General features: G+C 40.8%; 1 protein-coding gene and 1 non-coding gene across 2 annotated transcripts; one reads left to right on the top strand and one right to left on the bottom strand.

Annotated features, from left to right (window-relative positions):
• The first annotated feature begins 1,255 nt into the window (after positions 1–1,255).
• On the top strand, positions 1,256–16,424 carry LOC137880353 (guanine nucleotide-binding protein G(I)/G(S)/G(O) subunit gamma-2). The gene is made up of 4 exons (XM_068721681.1): positions 1,256–1,537; positions 10,825–10,901; positions 14,691–14,809; positions 15,487–16,424. The coding sequence occupies exons 3-4, from the start codon at positions 14,723–14,725 to the stop codon at positions 15,613–15,615; spliced, it is 216 nt and encodes a 71-aa protein (XP_068577782.1). The 5' UTR covers positions 1,256–1,537; positions 10,825–10,901; positions 14,691–14,722; the 3' UTR covers positions 15,616–16,424.
• A 1,625-nt stretch (positions 16,425–18,049) lies between these two features.
• Positions 18,050–18,132, bottom strand: trnal-cag (transfer RNA leucine (anticodon CAG)). The gene has a single exon. It is a non-coding gene; the product is annotated as a tRNA-Leu (tRNA).
• Positions 18,133–18,165: the final 33 nt, after the last annotated feature.

Genomic DNA, 18,165 nt, shown 5'->3' with positions numbered 1-18,165 from the left:
ATCACTGTGGTATCCTGGTGACAGAGGCTTCCTGTGTTCGCCTCCACAGGAACCATGACTCACTCATTCTCCATCTTCCTCCTCCTGTGTCTCTCCGGCTCTCCTTGGATGCACACCGTTGCCGTAAGTTTCATCTGCCTGAATGAAGCCGAGGAAAATGTGATTCACAGAAAACGTGACGTTCAGCTCAGACAGTAGGGCGAAGATGAGTAACGGGAGCTGAGTTTACCCTCAGGCGAAGCACGCACGTGCATGAAAAGCAGATGTACAGTATGCGCTTACAAACACGAATATGTGAATACAGAAATATACAAGACAAACTAGAAAGCTCTTTAAAGGAGTACAGTCCTCATTATTTATATAAATTGGTCTTCTTGGTGTAGATTTTTGAATTTGGTTGCAATTGTTGTAATTTATATTATGTTCACCCGTTACGTTTATTAGCATTCTAACAATTGCTAATTAATTTTACTGATATCTTGCGTCATTAATCAAAGTATTGGACAAATTACAATTTTGACCTGAATATGGCGCTAAATGAACATGAATTGTCAGTACCAAATTTCCTGACAATCCATCTGATAGTTTTTGAGATATTTCACAAAAAACAAGACACATAAACATACGCATACAAACATATGGGACCAAAACACCTTTAGTCAAGGTACTACCACCCGTTCTCACATACACACCAGCTGCATGTATACACTCTTGCCTTTGTTGAGTGGATCCTGTACATGCAGAAAAATCCAGATGTGTTGGTGCACAGTTGCGGGGACGGTCTTTCTTTTTTAGTTTTAATCTTTGATGGTTTCACTGTAATACACAAGTGGTTTAAAGATTAAAAGCCTCAACTCTGGCAGGGCACATGTCGTGTGTGCAGTGCAGCATGTTGTTGTTCTCGTGGGTTGAATTCATTTTTGTTTTGTTCTCATGCAACAAACACAGTAGGCTAAAAAAAAACTTAAAAGTGAGTTACGAGGAGGGAAAATGAGCAGCTGAAACGTATGTAGGGAACAGTATGAATATTTATCGGGACAGAAATCCAGCTATTCCAGACTGTCCACTGTCCTGGTATGCATTTGTTTACTGTAGGTGTTTAGAGAGACAGTCTAGGCTTTTCCTGTGGACCTTTGGGAGACGGAGGGAGTGTGTCCTGAAAGCAGAAAAGAGATGGAGGGAGGAGGAAGAGGAGGAGGAGGAGGAGGGTAGTTTCTTGCAGCCGGTTTGGCTGAAGGGTGGAGACTCAGAGCAGCAGTGAGGAGGGAGGCAGGGAGTATCTCAGCTGGAGCAGAGAGAGAGAGAGAGAGAGAGAGAGAGAGCGAGAGAGAGAGAGAGAGAGGTGTACAGAGAGAGGAGTGTGTGTGTGGATGTACTCCTGCCTCGCTGACTGACTGACTGACTGACTGACTGACTGTGTGTGTGTGTCTGTGTGTGTTTGTGTGTGACAGAACGAGGGGAGGACGCGTGGATACTACTCCACAGGACTCAATGTGTTTGGCGTCACAGAAAGAGACCACGCATACACCCAAAAAAGGTAGGAATTTTTTATATTTTCTGTGGGGTGCGTGTGATTATTATTATTTTTTCTCCCTGTTTTGGTGCCATCTGGGTTAATGACATCAAAAACAGGGTGTGTTCCAGAGGAGGAGGCTTTTTTTTCCATATCAATGCTGTCGTTTTGTCAGCGCTCGAGGGGCGAGATTGATGCCGCTGGCTGGTTTACATCATGGAATCCCCTGCTCCCTCTAAAATCTTTAAAAACCTTCGTGCTGTCAGGTGAGCTGCTGCTTTTATCCCCCCCCACCACCCCATCTTGCACCTTGTTTCATGTGAGGGGAAAAAGAGAATGGACCTTCTTTTTCTTCTTCCTTAAGGATTGTTCAGATCTTATAATGTGGAGCCAGAGGAATTCAGGGCATCTGTTTCGAGGGGGGGGGGGGGGGGTATTTTCACAATGAAGAAGAGACAGAGAGCACGGGATGAAAAAGGGGGAGATGTGGAAAAGGAGACGGAAAAGACAGAGGCAGCAGCAAACCGGAGAGGAATCCCTCATGCCATCCATTGTCAACTCTCACCCTCCATACCGTGAGGAGAGAGCAGTTGACCACACACAAGCTCCATGTAGCGGTTGTATCAGGCAGATGGCCGGGAGAGGAGGAGGAGGAGGAAGAGGAGGAGGAGGAGGAAGGGGGGTTTGGTGTTTTTATGTTGCTCATAGAGAGATACAGTCGCTGACAGCAGCATGCGTTCACAGAAAAAACAAAGACAGACGTGCTGTTTTTTTTCCCCACTCTTAACTCGTCACACGCAGGCATCGTCACGTACAAACTCAAATTAAATCGTCCAATCATGTGCGTTGCACATCCAGGCCTGTTGCAAACGCACACAACGAGTCACAATTACGCAAGAGCTCAACGTCCGGGCGTCTCGTACTGTATCTCTTGGGCAAGCTGCTCCAAGGCCACAGATGGTTTCACGCACACGTCGAGGTTGAGGCAAGAAGAGCCGGCGATAAACAAGACACATCAAAAAACCTTGACGGAAACCGTTGAGTTAAACAGATAGAAAGCAGAGAGGGAGTAAGGGAGGAATGATTGAGCAGCCTTATTGACCACTTTAACCTCTCCACTCCCCTCACTGCCTTCTCCCTAAAAAAATCCATCCAACCCTGGGCCGAGCTTCCTAAAAGCATGTTGGAAGTAACAGGAGGTATGAAGGATGTTGTCGTTCTTAATGCCTCGACCTTTGTACTGCACCGCACTTGTTTGCTCACAGTGTTGATTTTGGGTTTCAAGCTTTTTTTTGTAATCTTTTGGAGACAGCCAAAGTTAATCCAAATCTTGTCAAACCAAGTCTCCCGTGAAAGAAAGTCCAAATCGAGTCACAAGTTTCCAGTCAAGTCTTTAGACCAAATTCATGTGGTTGGACATAGTTGTTTTCAAGTCTTTCGGGGCAAGTACAAGTCAACCTTGAAGTCCAACCAAGTCTCAACTAAAGTCTCCATTCCTTGAAGTCAAGTCTCCCAGCTGCCATGTCCAAGTGAAGGTCCAAGTTCTCTTTTTTGCGTGACTTCAAGTCAAGTCTCCAGAAGTGTTTTTAATTCTTTTGAGTCAAGTATCAAGTCTTGTCCAGCTTACTCTCAAGTCAGGTTTTAAGTCCCCAATGGCCAAACTTTGAATGTTGTTGTGAAGCATTTTGGGAATCAAGTCTTACAAAAATTCCAAGTTCTCTTCTTTGTGATTTAAGTCAGACTTAAGTCAGTATCTCAAGCCTACCAGAGCTTTATTTAAAACCTCTTGCCATGAGTCTTGTCCAAACAAGTCTCAAGCCCTTGAGGGTTAAGCATGAGACTTTTTTTGTTTTTGTTGTTGTGTTTAAGGCTTAAGTCAACTCAAGCCTTTAGGTAGTCTTGTCTCAAGTAAGATAAGTCTCAAACCAGGCAAGTTTGACTTAATTTTGAGTGAAGACCCAAGTCTTGTCCAACCAAGTCTTTAGACAACCTGCAGGTCCCTGATGTCAAAACATGAGATTTGAAATGTTTTTGCTTTGAAGTCCCAATTCAAGTATCTAGGAGTCAAGTCTTTTTATAACTTGAGTCTGACTCAAGTGCAAGCCTCAAGTCCATGGTGCGTCTATGTTTTTTTTTAGTCAAATCTCAAAGACTTGAGGGCAAAACATATACCTTGAATGTTCCTGCTTTAAAGTCTGTAGTTCTCACAGCACTCAGGAGAGAGTTTTATGTCCTCCATGACTCTTAAATCTTTAGGGAGTCAAGTCTTCCAGCAGTCAAGTCAGAGTCAAGTCAGCATTTTTGTGACGTCTGGCTCGAGTCCAACTCTCAAGCACCGGCTACTAATGGAAGTTTCTGACAGCTTGAATGAAATCACTTTTATGACTTTCGGCCAAACCTGCAGTTGGAGAAACGGTCCGAGCAGCTCACTCAAACTCTCAGCAGAATCCAAACAAGCCCGGATGTTTGTAATATTGTTAACAGCCCAGGAGTCTGGTCGTGTTATTCTTGGCATGCTGATTGATTCCAGAGGAAAAGTATGTTTATGCCTCCTCACTCAAGGCAAATGCAGAAATCTTGCTGATTTCTCACAGTTGAAGCACGGAGAAGAGAGCTTGAATGAACTTTAACGCTCGGTAAAACTACCGTTTGTGACACACGGGACGGGAAGTTAACCTTTTAAATTTGGCGGCCACTTTTAAATATGATTTCCAGAGTGGAAAGGAGGGACCACAGGATGGCCAATTTCCTGCCAAAGTGTCCAGGGGAATATAAAACGGCCCTTTCACTGCACAGCCAAATGTCACCAGCTTTATATGGCAGGTAACATGAGTTTTTATGTACGCTCCTAAAGTATGTCGCTGTTCCTCTGACAGCCGTGTTGGGCATCGTTTCTACCCCAATAACCACATTGCTGTTACATAACACGCATTTCAAAGGTTTTAAATGCAAGTCTTTAAACGTTTGAGCAAAAAAAAAACACTCGGCCACTGCTTTAATCTGACAGAGAAGAAACAAGCCGGGCCTTGATCGTTTGATTTGATAAACATAATAGACCACATTTGTGCTCCCTGGAGCAATAAGCCTCTTCCCTGCTGCCTCCTTGACTCCCAGAGGATGCATCATTTCCTGGGCCACTGCCTTCACCCCTCCCCCCCTCCTGGGACCTAGATTCAACCCCAACACACACACACACACACACACACACACACACACACACACACACACACACACACACATATCACACCACAATCTCTAAGATGGCAGGATGGGCAGGGCATGCTGAGGGTGGCACAGATGTCCGGGCTAATCGAATATTCACGGGTGGTGGTGGTCTGACCGAGAGGCACAAGGAAGGAGAGAGGAGGGGAGTTATGGTTAATGAACGATTTTATAGCGGCTAATACATGGAGAATCAAGCGTTTCATGTCAAACGTCTACTTTAGGAAAACAATTAGAAACACACAATGTGAATGTGAAATAAGTAACATGGTCGTACAATCCAACTGTTAGAGGCCAAAATTAGAAAGACGCTGATCCTGTGAGTTTTGTTTCTGGTCTCTTCTCACTGGTTTGAAGTGGGCGGGCTCTGTTGGAAAAACAAACAGCTTGATAGTTGAGCTGAATTGACATTTAATTTTACCGAATTCATTCAGCCTGACATCATATTCATGTAAGCCTATTTCTTCTTGGGGGACGGGGTTATTTTGTCTTGTTTTGTCCCGACCAGTCAGTAGCAGCTTACAAATCTGTCCCATCGAGGAGCAATCGATGCTTCTCATGAAAAAGAAAAAGACGATTTAAAAGTTGTTATTTCTGTAAGTTCACTTAAAACAACATCCACACTTGATAACCATGTTTTTGTCATGTGTGTCGCGAGGTAGCTAACTACTTATGTGGGAAGATAATTGCGAAAAGCATCAATGAGCACAACACCAGATCTATTTTTAATGCTGCACCGGACTAGAAAACAACTGATCTCAGGTTGCACCTTGAATAGATGTTCCAATAATCAGCATCTGATAACAGAAATATATTTGTCTAAAACTTTTGTTTTGTGTAATTTAAACTTTAACTGTTTGTTACATATTTAGTCACAAATATGCCATAATATAGAGACATACTTTTATAATTTTATTTAATTATCAGTAATTTAAATAATAGTGGTATTTAAAGTACATAGGGTTAGCATTTTTAAAAGAATCACGAATGAAACAAAACCACAAACCTCCCTCTCACACACAGTATGGATACACATCACTGAGTATGATCAAAACATATAAAAACATGACTCTCAAGGTAGTCGATGCATCATAATTACATTAACATGCTGTAAATACTAAATGTACGGCAATGATAACATTTTCTCCTGATGTATGTACAGGTTTATTTCAGGGATAAGATGCCAAATAATTAATCTCACAAAGTAGTAGTTGATGGGAGTTTTAGTAGCATACTGATACAAGTTGGCAGAGACAAAACAAATAAGTTATCTAGATAGTTTGACTACACAGGATGAATTAAAATAAGAATAAAACAAGAGACAAAGTACGATGATGAAGAAACAACCTCTACCTCTTCTGTTACTAGCATTATTATTAATGATAAACATTATTTTTGACTTTTCACTATATTGTACGGCATAAAACAAAGTCAATGTTAAACAGATATTAGATCTGGTAGTTGTCATAGAAGTAGCATTATTGTATAAAATAAAAAGTATAATTGAAAATATGTACAGAAGGATTTATTTTGTTTTAACTTCTAATATCTATTCTTTTGACATGTTTCTATGTTACTAGAACATACTATTGTGGGACCAAACTGTTTGATATTCCTGTATAATGCATGTTAGAGGCTGTTTAGAGCCTGGAGGTCGGCTCCAGGTCTCTAACAGAAATAGTGATGGAGAAGGACGCTCAGCTGTCACATCGGCGTCATCTCCCCAGACGACAATCGCCTGACAGCTCTGCTCTCCGTGTCCCATCTCTTTATCTGTGTGTGCAGAGGGAGGGCCGTCCTTTCTCCTATTCAAGGGCAGGGATCCGTGCTATATCACGTTCAACTGTCAATATCCATCTTGATTGTCTTCATTAATAACTTCGGAGGTCAGTTTTATGTTACTCCTCCTTTCCTCGCTGTAAAAGCCGCTCTGAAAGAAGATATTACCGTCACACCTCGGCCTCTTTAATAAACTTTATTCCTATTTATTTATACTCTGTGCAACCTCTCCAGTCAGTTCACGACTCTGTTTGCTGAGCTGAATGTGCCCTTCACTGCGTCCTGCTTCGCGGTGACATCGCAGCCTGTACCTCATTGTCCGATGACACACTGAGGACGGTTACAGTCGCTCGCTCACACGGTGACAACTGAACTTTCTGCACGCGTGCGAGTGCTTTTGCATGTACATGCAACCATGCACCATTTAGTTTTGTAGTAAAAAAAAACACACACAGAAAAGAAACGACTAGCACAGAAACGTATCATGTCAGCTTTTACAGTTACAAAATTGGAGTCAGGAGGGTTTGTGTGATAAACAAAGTCGCATCCCGGTTTGTTACTGGAGCGGGATCTCATTCAAAGAGTCAGTTCACCCAAATTACAAGACAGACATCGTCTCTCAAGTACAGCCAGTGGTATTTAGTCATGTCCTTGATTACAAGACCGGAGATCTTTTGAGTGGTAAATTTGCTACTGTTGTCATTGAAAACTTGACATGCATAGGAACAGTAACTGAGGGGGGTGGGGATTAATGGCCTGCAAAACTTAGCCGGGGTTATCTCTGCGCAGGGGTCCCATCCTGTCTCCTCGCGTCCCTGCAGACCCTTGCAGGCTAATCACTGGCTCGCCAGACTCCAGATGACTGAGCAAGGGACAGATTTTTAATTACCACGGTCTGATTTCACACCCTGGGCCTCACAGAGGACAGAACACTCCCTGCCTGGCCACCTTTATTTATCTCTTTGGATGGTGTAAAAGGCGATAAGGTGTGCACTACAGAAAGGGAACTGGGGAGAAAGGGGGAGGGAGAACCGAGCTGGGAGTCAGCGTATGTGAGAGTACGGTAGAGATCATCACTCTCGACAGGCCAGGAATGATATTTTCCTCCCCAGGATGTTTCCCGTGGCGCTTAATCACCCTTTAAGTCAGCGACACTCAGAGTCGAGCATCAACTATAATCACATCTGTGGAGGGCCCCGTCATGAACACAGACCCCCCGAAAAGCCGGAGGACAGGTGTTCAAAACAGCTCCAAATGGCAAGGGGAAGGATGGTGGAGGGGGTCAGATTGATTCGGTGGTGTTAGCAGCAGGACGGCGCGTGCTGGAGGTGTTTCAGTCTCATCACTGAACACCTGTCAGCCACAGAGGGAGGGACGGGAAGCAGAAGGCTACAACACAGGAGAGAAATGGATCAGCAGTTACGTCCCATAATGCACCTCCAACCCCCCGACAGTGCAGTTCAGTTCAAGATGCCGAACTTGCATAAAAGCAGAGAACAATATTGCCAAAGCATTAAGACAAGTTTCAACATTCACTGTCACTTGCTGCTGCTCTGCAACATAAATATGATGACACAAACAGTTCATGGGGAAATCTAATTCAGCAACTATTATTTTTTAAGATCTGTCGGCTTTCTTGCCCTTTTTGCAGCGTACAGTAAACTGATCTAAAAATGGAGAGAGAGAAAACAAAAAGTAGACAGTGAAGGATGGACTTTGAATATAACACGTTGACACTTTGGTGCTGCCTCAGTACACAACCTTTTAAATATCACAGTCCTACTTTTTAAAGCTTCATCTTCTTGGATCAACTATATAAATCATAAGGAATATATATATATATATATATATATATATATATATATATATATATATATATATATATATATATATCATAATTCATTAAATATAAGCGATTGTTAAGATTTCTTAACTTACAAATAATGTTCCCTTGGTCAATCTAATGTCAATTGTTGGCCACTTGGTGGCAGCAGAAACAAGCTATAAACAAAACACTGACATATCACCTTTTAAGTTGATATTTTAGAAAAAGTGTCTTTCAGTTCTGGTTGGTCCCAACAAAAATGCTAACGCTAACTTTGTCTGTCTGTTGTTTGGTGCTGAGCAGGTAGAACAGTGGGTTCTTAGAGTTTTTATGAACCAGACCAGCAAAGTTTCGGGCTGTAAAACCAAAACAATGAGATGAAAAACCCTGAAATACCCCGTAGAGCTGAGAGGACACCTTTCACACACATGAAGTCACTAGATGCATTAAGTTAAAAACATTGATAACAGCGCTTTAAACACAAATCATGTATAAACATTTTTTCCCGTTTACAGTTTTTGATTTTCTGATGTACTTTTACAGACGGCCATTAGTTTCTATTACTTACGTCTTGAGTTATGTAAACTTTCAACAGTGTATTAATAGATTTGTATATTGTGTGGCAATGATCAGAAACCAGCACAAACTGCAGCACACACAAAAGTGTGGAATCACTCCAATATTATAAAACTTTTAACCTTTACTTTCATGACCAGTAAGACACAAACAGCTGATGAGTGCGTAGTTTTCCTGGGAAACTCCCAGATGTAAATGTGACTCTGATGAGTGACAAGCAGGATGCTCTGAGCAAATAACACGCATCTTGACACAGTCACAAGATGCCGGTCATGTGACTCTGAAAGGTAATGTCAATAATGGAGGTTAGTTGTTTTTACTGAGTCTTACATATTAACCGTCTATAAGACCCAAGAAACGCCTCCAGGGCCTTTCTGGCAAAGAAGTCATGCAGGAATATGTGAGTAACAGACACAATGTGAGCAGATGCTTTTATTTTCCATTTGGCACATGAAACATTATATATTAAGTACTGACAACATGATTGATGAAGGAATTCTTCTCTAGTTCCTCTGGCAAAAGTCAACTTTTTCAGCCTGAAACCGAATGCAGGTTATTAAGCCTCAATACATTTATAGTGCTGACCGAAATGTGTCTTATCAGCACCATTTATTGAAAACTGTCAGGTTCCAAATGGTAACAATTTTCTTATGAAATTGTTCCAGATTTAAATCAAAATATTGCCTATTATAGGCAGACAAATTTCTTTGGCATAATGTAGAAGAATAACCCTTCCAGAATTTAAATTTATAAAAATAGATGCTTTTGTTTTGTGAAACACCCCAGCTGACAGTTAAAGAGTCACTGTACTGATAAAGCGATTATACAGCTTGCATAACACCGAGTAACAGTGTAGATTAATGGCTCCAGTGAATCAGGAGAGGTGACAGTAGTACAGTAAGATCTCCTGCTCCGCTTTGGTTCGTTTTTAAAACTTGAAGCAGTTTCAACGTTGCTAAAATACTCTGTCTCAGGGGTTTTGGCTGCTGTTGGCGAGTTTTTTTTATTATTGGATGCCTTACTGTAACGTTGCTTTAATGTTGCTCGCTGCCATGATTTACGATGGATGGAATTCCCTTCCTCTGCAGATCTGCTCATGCAGTGTAATTGGCCCATTTATCAGAAGCGGCCAAAACTGAGCTGCAGAGTCAGAGACAAATGAATCTATTGAACCAGAGAAAGAGAGAAAAGGGGGAAGATAGTGAGGAAGAGGAGGAGAGGTGAATGGGCCAGCACCAACAGAAGCTCAACATAAAGAAATAGTTGCAATAACAACAACAATTTGCAATAACAGATATGAGAGTGCTATCGATCTTTTCATCTAACTCTCTAACGCCAGAAAGTTAATTAAGCTGCAAATGTGACACTATTCTTTTAAGAACAGAACTGAGATAAAGTTTTTGGTTAAAACATTGCCATTAACTGATCTTGAAATAGTCCCACAGATATCCTCCCCTTGGTTTTTTGCACAGATTTAAGACATGTTAATTAGTGAGCCTTAGAGGAGCTGGTAAGTAGATTTTATTAGCTTTAGACAAGGCCAAGCAGGCATTTTCCCTTCTGCTTCCTGTCTTTATGCTAAGCTAAACTAACCAGCTTCTGCCTGTAGCTTCATATTTAGTGAATCAATCTTCTAACTCCATCTACCAACATGTTAAACTATTCCTCATTTGTCCCCTCAATTATCTTTCACTTACTTCTCCTTCATCAGTCCGCTGTGGTGTTTCTTCTCAGTGAGAGTTTGTAAGAGCGAGCTGTGACATTCTGACACGCAGTGATCAGAGGACACGAGACTCGGCGTAATTTATCAGGAATGCGGGAATGTGGGAATGGAAGCGAGCAGCGCTTCGGCCTCTGATGCTCATTCTTCTCTTCAACCTCTCTTTATCTCTTTTCTGTCTGTTTGCAGAGAGTTGGGCGGACACAACGTGTTGACTAAACAGCAGACAGACACCAGGGCAGAGTGCGGAGGAGTAAGCAGACAAGGTAAGTCAAGACAAGTAGAGGAGGAGGCATTGGAGCGTGTTAACATCAGCCACTTTCACAATATTACAGCATGAGTGGTGTTACAACTTTCCCAGAAAGCTGTCGACAGCCGACACAGTGAAGGCCTGCGTCCATCTGAATGTATTATTTATCAGCGCCTGTTGGGATGTCACCGCTATCAGCATGTGAACACCATGTGCAACATCTCAGGCAGGGTGGTATTTTGGGCGGCTGACAGATAGGAAGAAAGGAAGCGCAAGAGGTTCCGTGAAATACAGAAGAGCAGAGTAGAAGCACTAAAATGAGAGGAAACTATTGACTCTCATTATTATTGCCTGTAAGGAAGCAGCTATTCTTCCTGGATTCACATACACGTGGACATCCTCTACATACCCCTCCCCCTCCAGATATGAAAATGTCAGTGTGGCATTTTCGAGCGCTCCAATGACAATAAGCAGGACAATGACTTTGTCGACACAGTAACAGCTCTGCTAAATAGCTTATAACGTCTTTTGTGTTCTGCTTTTTTCACATATTTTGCACAACCAGATGAAAATATAAGTGAACCTAACACAAAATGAACAGAGGTGTCGTTTAGATGCTAACGCTACACATTTCTGGAATGATTTATTTTATTTTATTTTTTTTTGCCATTCTAGCACCTCTGGGAATGGCAATATCTGTTTGTTAGTATGCTAACATGCTAAGACTAAGATGGTGAACATTATACCGGCTAAAACATCAGCAGGTCAGCATCGTCATTGAGAGCATGTTAGCATGTCAACGTTAGCATTTAGCTCAATGCAAAGCTGTGCCAAAGTACAGCCTCACAGAGCTGCTGGTATGGCTGTGGAGTATTACACATGAAGCAGTGTGTATAAAAGAAGTGTGAAGTCTCTCATGATCACAAGTATTTCATTTCAAAGGAGTTCAGCAGGTACGGCAAATCGTTCTATGTGCCCAAGTACTGGGCCAACTCTCTAAAGTCATCAGAGGTAACACAATCAAAATTGGATGTTTCGTTCTTTCGTCTTCCAGAGACACATTTGCTTTTATGGTATTTATTTAGAAAACCATCTCTCTCTCTGACAATTCCACTCAAACTAGGCTATTGTGTCACAGTGTCTGATAATTTTTTTGTAAAGAACAGAGCCCTACTTTTTGCTTAAACATCCCAGAAACCTTAAAGAGTGACATCTCTTCCCATCAATAGTCTGGTGATGTACGCTGGCCTGTTTTGACGTTTCCCCCGAGTGTTGAATATTATGGCCTCGATACGAAAGACACCAAAGACTAATTTCTACTTGTCAATCACACCTTTGTAGTAACTCTCTGGCCTATTTCTATTTTGCTGAGGGACGAAAGTGAGGTTTGTGTGAAAAGAGTCCCAAAATATTTGTACATAACTCTCGCTTAAAATGTTTTAAAAGTACACAATTCATTATTATCTTGACATACATTACAAAATATGCTGGACAGGTCTTAAATAATAACCAGATAAAAAAATATTCATAAAATGTCCAAAAATAAGTTAAAAAAACCTGAAAATATGTAACATGTTCAAAATATATTTCGTAAAATGTCCAGGAAAGAAAATAATTTTTTATGTAACGTTTGGGCCTGCCACTTACTTTTCTAGTCAAACTACATGAAACTGATTTCCTTTCATTACTGACACCAATAATGTTTTTTGACTCCCACCTGAGTTTAAATTTAAACACCTTAAAAGGTGAAGCAGTCCTCAGAGTGAGAACATCCAGGATCTCTCAGCTGCAGTGACTGTAAAACATAATATTTATGTTACACTGTTTATACTGTGCAGTGTGCAGTGTGCAGTGTGCTGCATAAATCCTCCTCAGATTGTCCTTTGGTTTCATCTGACAGTGTCGAGATCTTCCAGACCAGTTTGGAGGAAATCAGTCCTGAAAATGTGTGAATTAAGTGAATACTGTCGATTTTCACTTAAACCTGTATTTTAAAACTATAAGCGGTTCCCACTGTAACGTGTGAAGATATCCCCTCCAGCTCTGAGAGAAAGTGATCTTGCTATTTTTATGTAATTTACTGATATTTTATGGAGTACGCAATTATGCAATTAATCTACAATGTATGTGTCAGTAACGAAAGAAAAGGGAAAAAGACGATTTTAAACCCGATATATTGTCACTTCAGAATCTCCTGGTGCATTTGTTTACAGTTAACACCAATAAATTAAATTATCATGTGAAACAACTGTAACCAGTGACCCTGTGCAGGTTTTATTTGATGTGGGTTCAGGTCGGTGTGAGCGCAGCAGTTCGCCTGATGAGCAGGTGTGCCACCGTAGACCATCAATATTCATGCTGAGCTCCAGCACCTCGCTGAGATCAGTCCTAACCCCACACTGAGTCACTCCACAGTGCGTACAGACGGATGACGGAGGGAGAGATTGATCACACGTTAAGGAGGACGCCGTTATAGAGCGCCCACAGCTTGATCCATTTAATCAAAGAGGTTATAAAAGACACAGGAGCATCCGAGGACACCGAGCTGAACCTGTGTACCGACACAGACAGGTGACAAAGCTCAATAGATTGGTAAAGAAATGCAGACACACAGAGATCACAAAGAACTGTTTGATGAGGATGAAAACATTTAATAACAAGTATTAGTACTGAAATTTAAACCATCAAAAGTAAAAGTACTAATTCTGCGCAATGGCTAATTTAAAAAAGATATGTATATGGTATATTATTTGATTATAATTATTGATAATCTAAATATGCAAATTAACTAAAGCTTTATACCACCACTGTAGAACAGACAGTTTTACAGCACATTACAGTAACAAATATGGAGACTTTGTGACATCGGCTGCCTGTGAGGTGACCTGTCTTATTCCTCACTTATTCCAGTCTGTTGATTTATCGTCCTTCACACAATGTCGAGGGAGGTGTGGAAAAGTATGAGAAGGCTTAAAATGAGCAGTATTTAACACTCAAAGCATTAATAAAACAGCAAACAAGTATTTGCTGCGTAAAGATATAGTGGAGTAATGTCTACCTGAGTAGAGAATGAAGTCACTCTCCCTCTGTTGTTGTTCAAGCATCTTCTTGCTTTGGCCTGCCGTGCGTGCTTTTAGTGCATGTTAGTGCATGTTAGTGCATGTTAGTGCACGTGACTCCCATGTGCCCCAATGGGCTAGCTCATGGCCGCTGCTCTGCACAGCTCTCATATGGTGATTCAATTTAACTTTGTCATTGCACACAGGAAGTACACAAAATACAGTTTAGCATCTAACCAGGAAGTGCAAGTGCTCTAAAAATAACTTCATGTACTGAATGAACAATAAGACCAATGAAGTAGTGATAGTAAGAAGAGATCCAACTGTGATGTAAAAATGTTTTAAATATATTAAAAATGTATATTTCTCAGATATTGCACCTTTAAGAAAACCAGCAAAATGCATGTTTTTCTACTGTTGAAACCAGTAATGTTAGTTATCTGTTTATCTATTTTTAATATGGTGCTGGACAAAGCAGCACCATCCTCCCCCCTCACTGTCATGGGCTGCCTAGCAACTGACACCATAAATAATATGCTTTTGTGTGTGTGTGTGTGTGTGTGTGTGTGTGTGTGTGTGTGTGTGTGTGTGTGTGTGTTCACAGGCATGTGATAATCAACAGGGTTATCTCTTACTAGCACTCCTCTTTGCATGCTTGCTATATTTTAGCGCTGGTCTTCATCAGTGGCACACTGTGGACCAACTACAATGTTCAGGATTTCTGAATGTCTTTCTCCTCTTCGTAGGCAGAGCACACAAGACCTGACCGACAGCGGCCATGGCGAGCAATAACACAGCCAGCATCGCACAAGCCAGGAAGCTGGTCGAGCAGCTGAAGATGGAGGCCAACATCGACAGGATAAAGGTGAGCAGACACACGGCATCAATAACAAATTCATTTTCTTGTTGGTTTTAGTCCATTAACTGTCAGTTGCAAAGCGTTTCACACAATTTCCCATCATCCAAGCAGACATTGGTTACTGTTTAGGCCGGTTGCAACTTGCATATTTAAAACTTTACTGAGATACTACATGTAGTCAATAACAGTGAACATTCAATCACTGTTCATTTACGCAAAAAGCGACAGTTTGAGGTGTTACATGCTTCCAATCGTTATGCTAAGCTAGGCTAATCACTCCCATAGCTCTAAATCTAGACGCAAAGGAAAAGTTTAACTTATTAGGAAACATTTAATATGCACTTTCTTGCAGAGTTAGATGAGAAGATTGACATCACTCTCATGTTTGTTCCGTTAAATATGTAGCTGGATCCAGCAGGCCGTTAGCTTAGCTTAGCTTAGTGTGCAGATTGAAAACAGCGAGTTTGACTTTGCCTCATGGTAAAAAAAATCGGCCTACCTGCCCTGATAAAGCTCACTAATAAACATGTTACATCTCTTTCATTTAACCCGTACAAAAGGGGTGTGTGAAACAGATGTCCACTTTAATGGCATCCTCCTCGGCTGAGCTGTTTCATGAACTCCCTTTAGCTTTATCTTCGTATACTGACGCGTTGTACCTGCGTGTGTCTGTTTGATTCCAGGTGTCAAAAGCAGCGGCAGACCTAATGTCCTACTGCGAAGCCCATGCCAAAGAGGACCCTCTGCTATCACCGGTGCCGGCGTCAGAGAACCCGTTCAGGGAGAAGAAGTTCTTCTGTGCCATCCTGTAAACTCGGCATGGCCCTTCAGCAGTCTGCTCAGTGTGGGACTTTGAACGCGGACGTTCAAAATACGTAGAAATCTTCTAGTAGGAGGGCACGGCGATTATTGCCTCCCTCCCCCCTTTTCTCGGACGGCACCTAAATAGTGCGAAAATTAAAACCCACAGAGTTTACATGTAACTATTAAAGGGGTTGTGGTTGTGATTTTTAAAGGGGTGTTGCAGCATGTTGAAGGGGTCTGTGCTTTTAGATGACACAAAATGAAAGGATGATGATGATGATGATGATGAGTGTGATGATAACTCAGAGACGTGACGGACAACCAGTCAACCTACCAAGTCTTCAGGCTGTGATGTGTACAAAACAAACAAAAAAAATAGATTCAATAAAATGATTTGTGGTTCTTTTTGGGACTTCCAAATGTTCTGTTAAATGGTTTGTGGATGGGTCGAGTGACTAGGACAGCAAACCCAAATACGCCTACCACTAAATGCCACCTGATTATTGTTTTTTTAAGTTGTTGTTTATGTTTATTTCGACTTTACCTATCACCTAGATATCTTTCTATAACTGTACGTGGAACAGCTCTGTTTACTTTTTATTTGTTGTTTTTACACCAACAGGTTAGTGAAAGCTTTTTAATGGGATGTTTGAAACATTCTCTGCGATTCTTCTTTACAAACACCTGTCTGAATATCAAGCCTCTGTGTATCAACATCTATCTGGCAAATGTGATGCAGTTTGTCTCCTTCAGATACAAAACCCTCTTTCTACCGTTTGTATAAAATGACTAGCAAGTAAAGTGTGCTGTGCTGTGAGTTCTGAATGTTTGTGTTTGTATCATTAACTATTGCATGAAATGGACAAACAGTCTTCTCTATTTCCATTCATGTGGAGATTGTATAAAACAGGGGCGTCCTCCATCTGGAAGTGCCAAAACGTTATTAAAAACAAGAATGATTCAATATGGACTCAACAAGGACATCTCTCACATATAAATCATTCTGGAAACATTGTATTGCAGGCTAAGAAATCACATTCGGGTACTAATTAAATATTTAAACATGACATCAGATGTTTGGACTGATTTGGTGAAGGTTGGTTTAGATATTTTCTGATATATTTATATGTACAGTATTTATGCAATCTAAAAAACTTGAAATATTCCCTTATGTTTTATGGTATGGGGCAGTCTGAGTCCCTGTAACACTGACCCAACAGGAAAAGCAATGATTTTACCATTTTATTTTACTTTTTTAACCGCCTAAATTAATATACCGGAAAAATTAATTAGGCATAGCTCCTCAAATATATGGCTTATACACATATATCTGGTCTCGTATGAAAGGTAAGAAGTTAAGGAATATGATTCTACTATAGGTTAACGAAACAGGAATTGCCATTTCAGTGAAAATAGAGAAGCAATGAAGAAAAAAATTACATTTTTATCCTCACCTAGTTTAAAATTCTAAATTCCAGAGGCAATAACATAATAATGCAACTGAATGTCTCCTACTCTTTGACTTCAACTGTAACTATATAACACATAACTAGTTCTTACTTTAGTTATTGAAGTTAGTTAGTTAGTAAAACGCACTATTGGCTGCATCCAGAGTTTATTTCCTTCCCCCGTTCAAGTGAATGAGCCCAAGAACGAGGCTGAACAAGTGTGCCAGGAAACGGGGGTAATGAAAACGCTAGTGCGCATGCTCTGTGGGCCCATACATGCGAAAAATCCGGGTATTTACATCTGAATTATAAACTCGGAGGTTTTTGCTTCATATTCCTCCGATGAGGAGTCCACTTCTCTTTATTCATTCATCATCGTGGAGCCTCTCCATAGCTCCCGGAGGAGAGCAGCCAATACTTTATTTTAATGTAACTGAGTTCATAAATGTATAGCAGTAATCTCCTCTCTGTCTGGTAATCCAAATTACCACTACTGTTTTGGCAATAAATAATAAAAAAAAAAAAGTGACAAGACTCTGTGCTCAACTTGACAAACTGTGAAAAATGTGTTTTTTCAAAAATTGTGAAAAATATTGAGTGAGTAGAAAACTGTGAATTTAATTTGAATATTTGATTTGTAAAGTAAATTAGATTTTCAACAGGATATTAGGAACTGTAAAGTCCTCGAAACTTGGGCACCGTTCAACAATGACCTTTTTTAATATACAGATCTGACAGAACAAAGTGTGTCTGTGACGTCCCTGCTCTTTAATATAAAATGTGAATTTCAAAATGTGGTTTTGGGGTTTAGTTACCCTTTAAAATCACTGAAAGCAAAAGTGATGACATTTATTGTTGATTTCTACACACAATAAACACACAATCCTTCAGTAATAAACACATGCATAATAATACATTGAAATCATGATAATCACAATTTAAAGACATGTAAATGTCGTGTAGATGTAGATAACAAAGAAGAAGAAAAAAACTTTGTCAGAAGTGGGATTCGAACCCACGCCTCCAGAGGAGACTGCGACCTGAACGCAGCGCCTTAGACCGCTCGGCCATCCTGACTTATTCTAATTACGTCGCCGAACGTTAATATAA

The sequence above is a fragment of the Cebidichthys violaceus genome, unplaced genomic scaffold (assembly GCF_023349555.1).
Source record: "Cebidichthys violaceus isolate CVI_PGR_0920_01 unplaced genomic scaffold, fCebVio1.0.p SCAF_28, whole genome shotgun sequence".
Taxonomy (NCBI): Eukaryota; Metazoa; Chordata; class Actinopteri; order Perciformes; family Stichaeidae; genus Cebidichthys; species Cebidichthys violaceus.
This window is presented reverse-complemented; position numbering and strand designations above follow the sequence as displayed.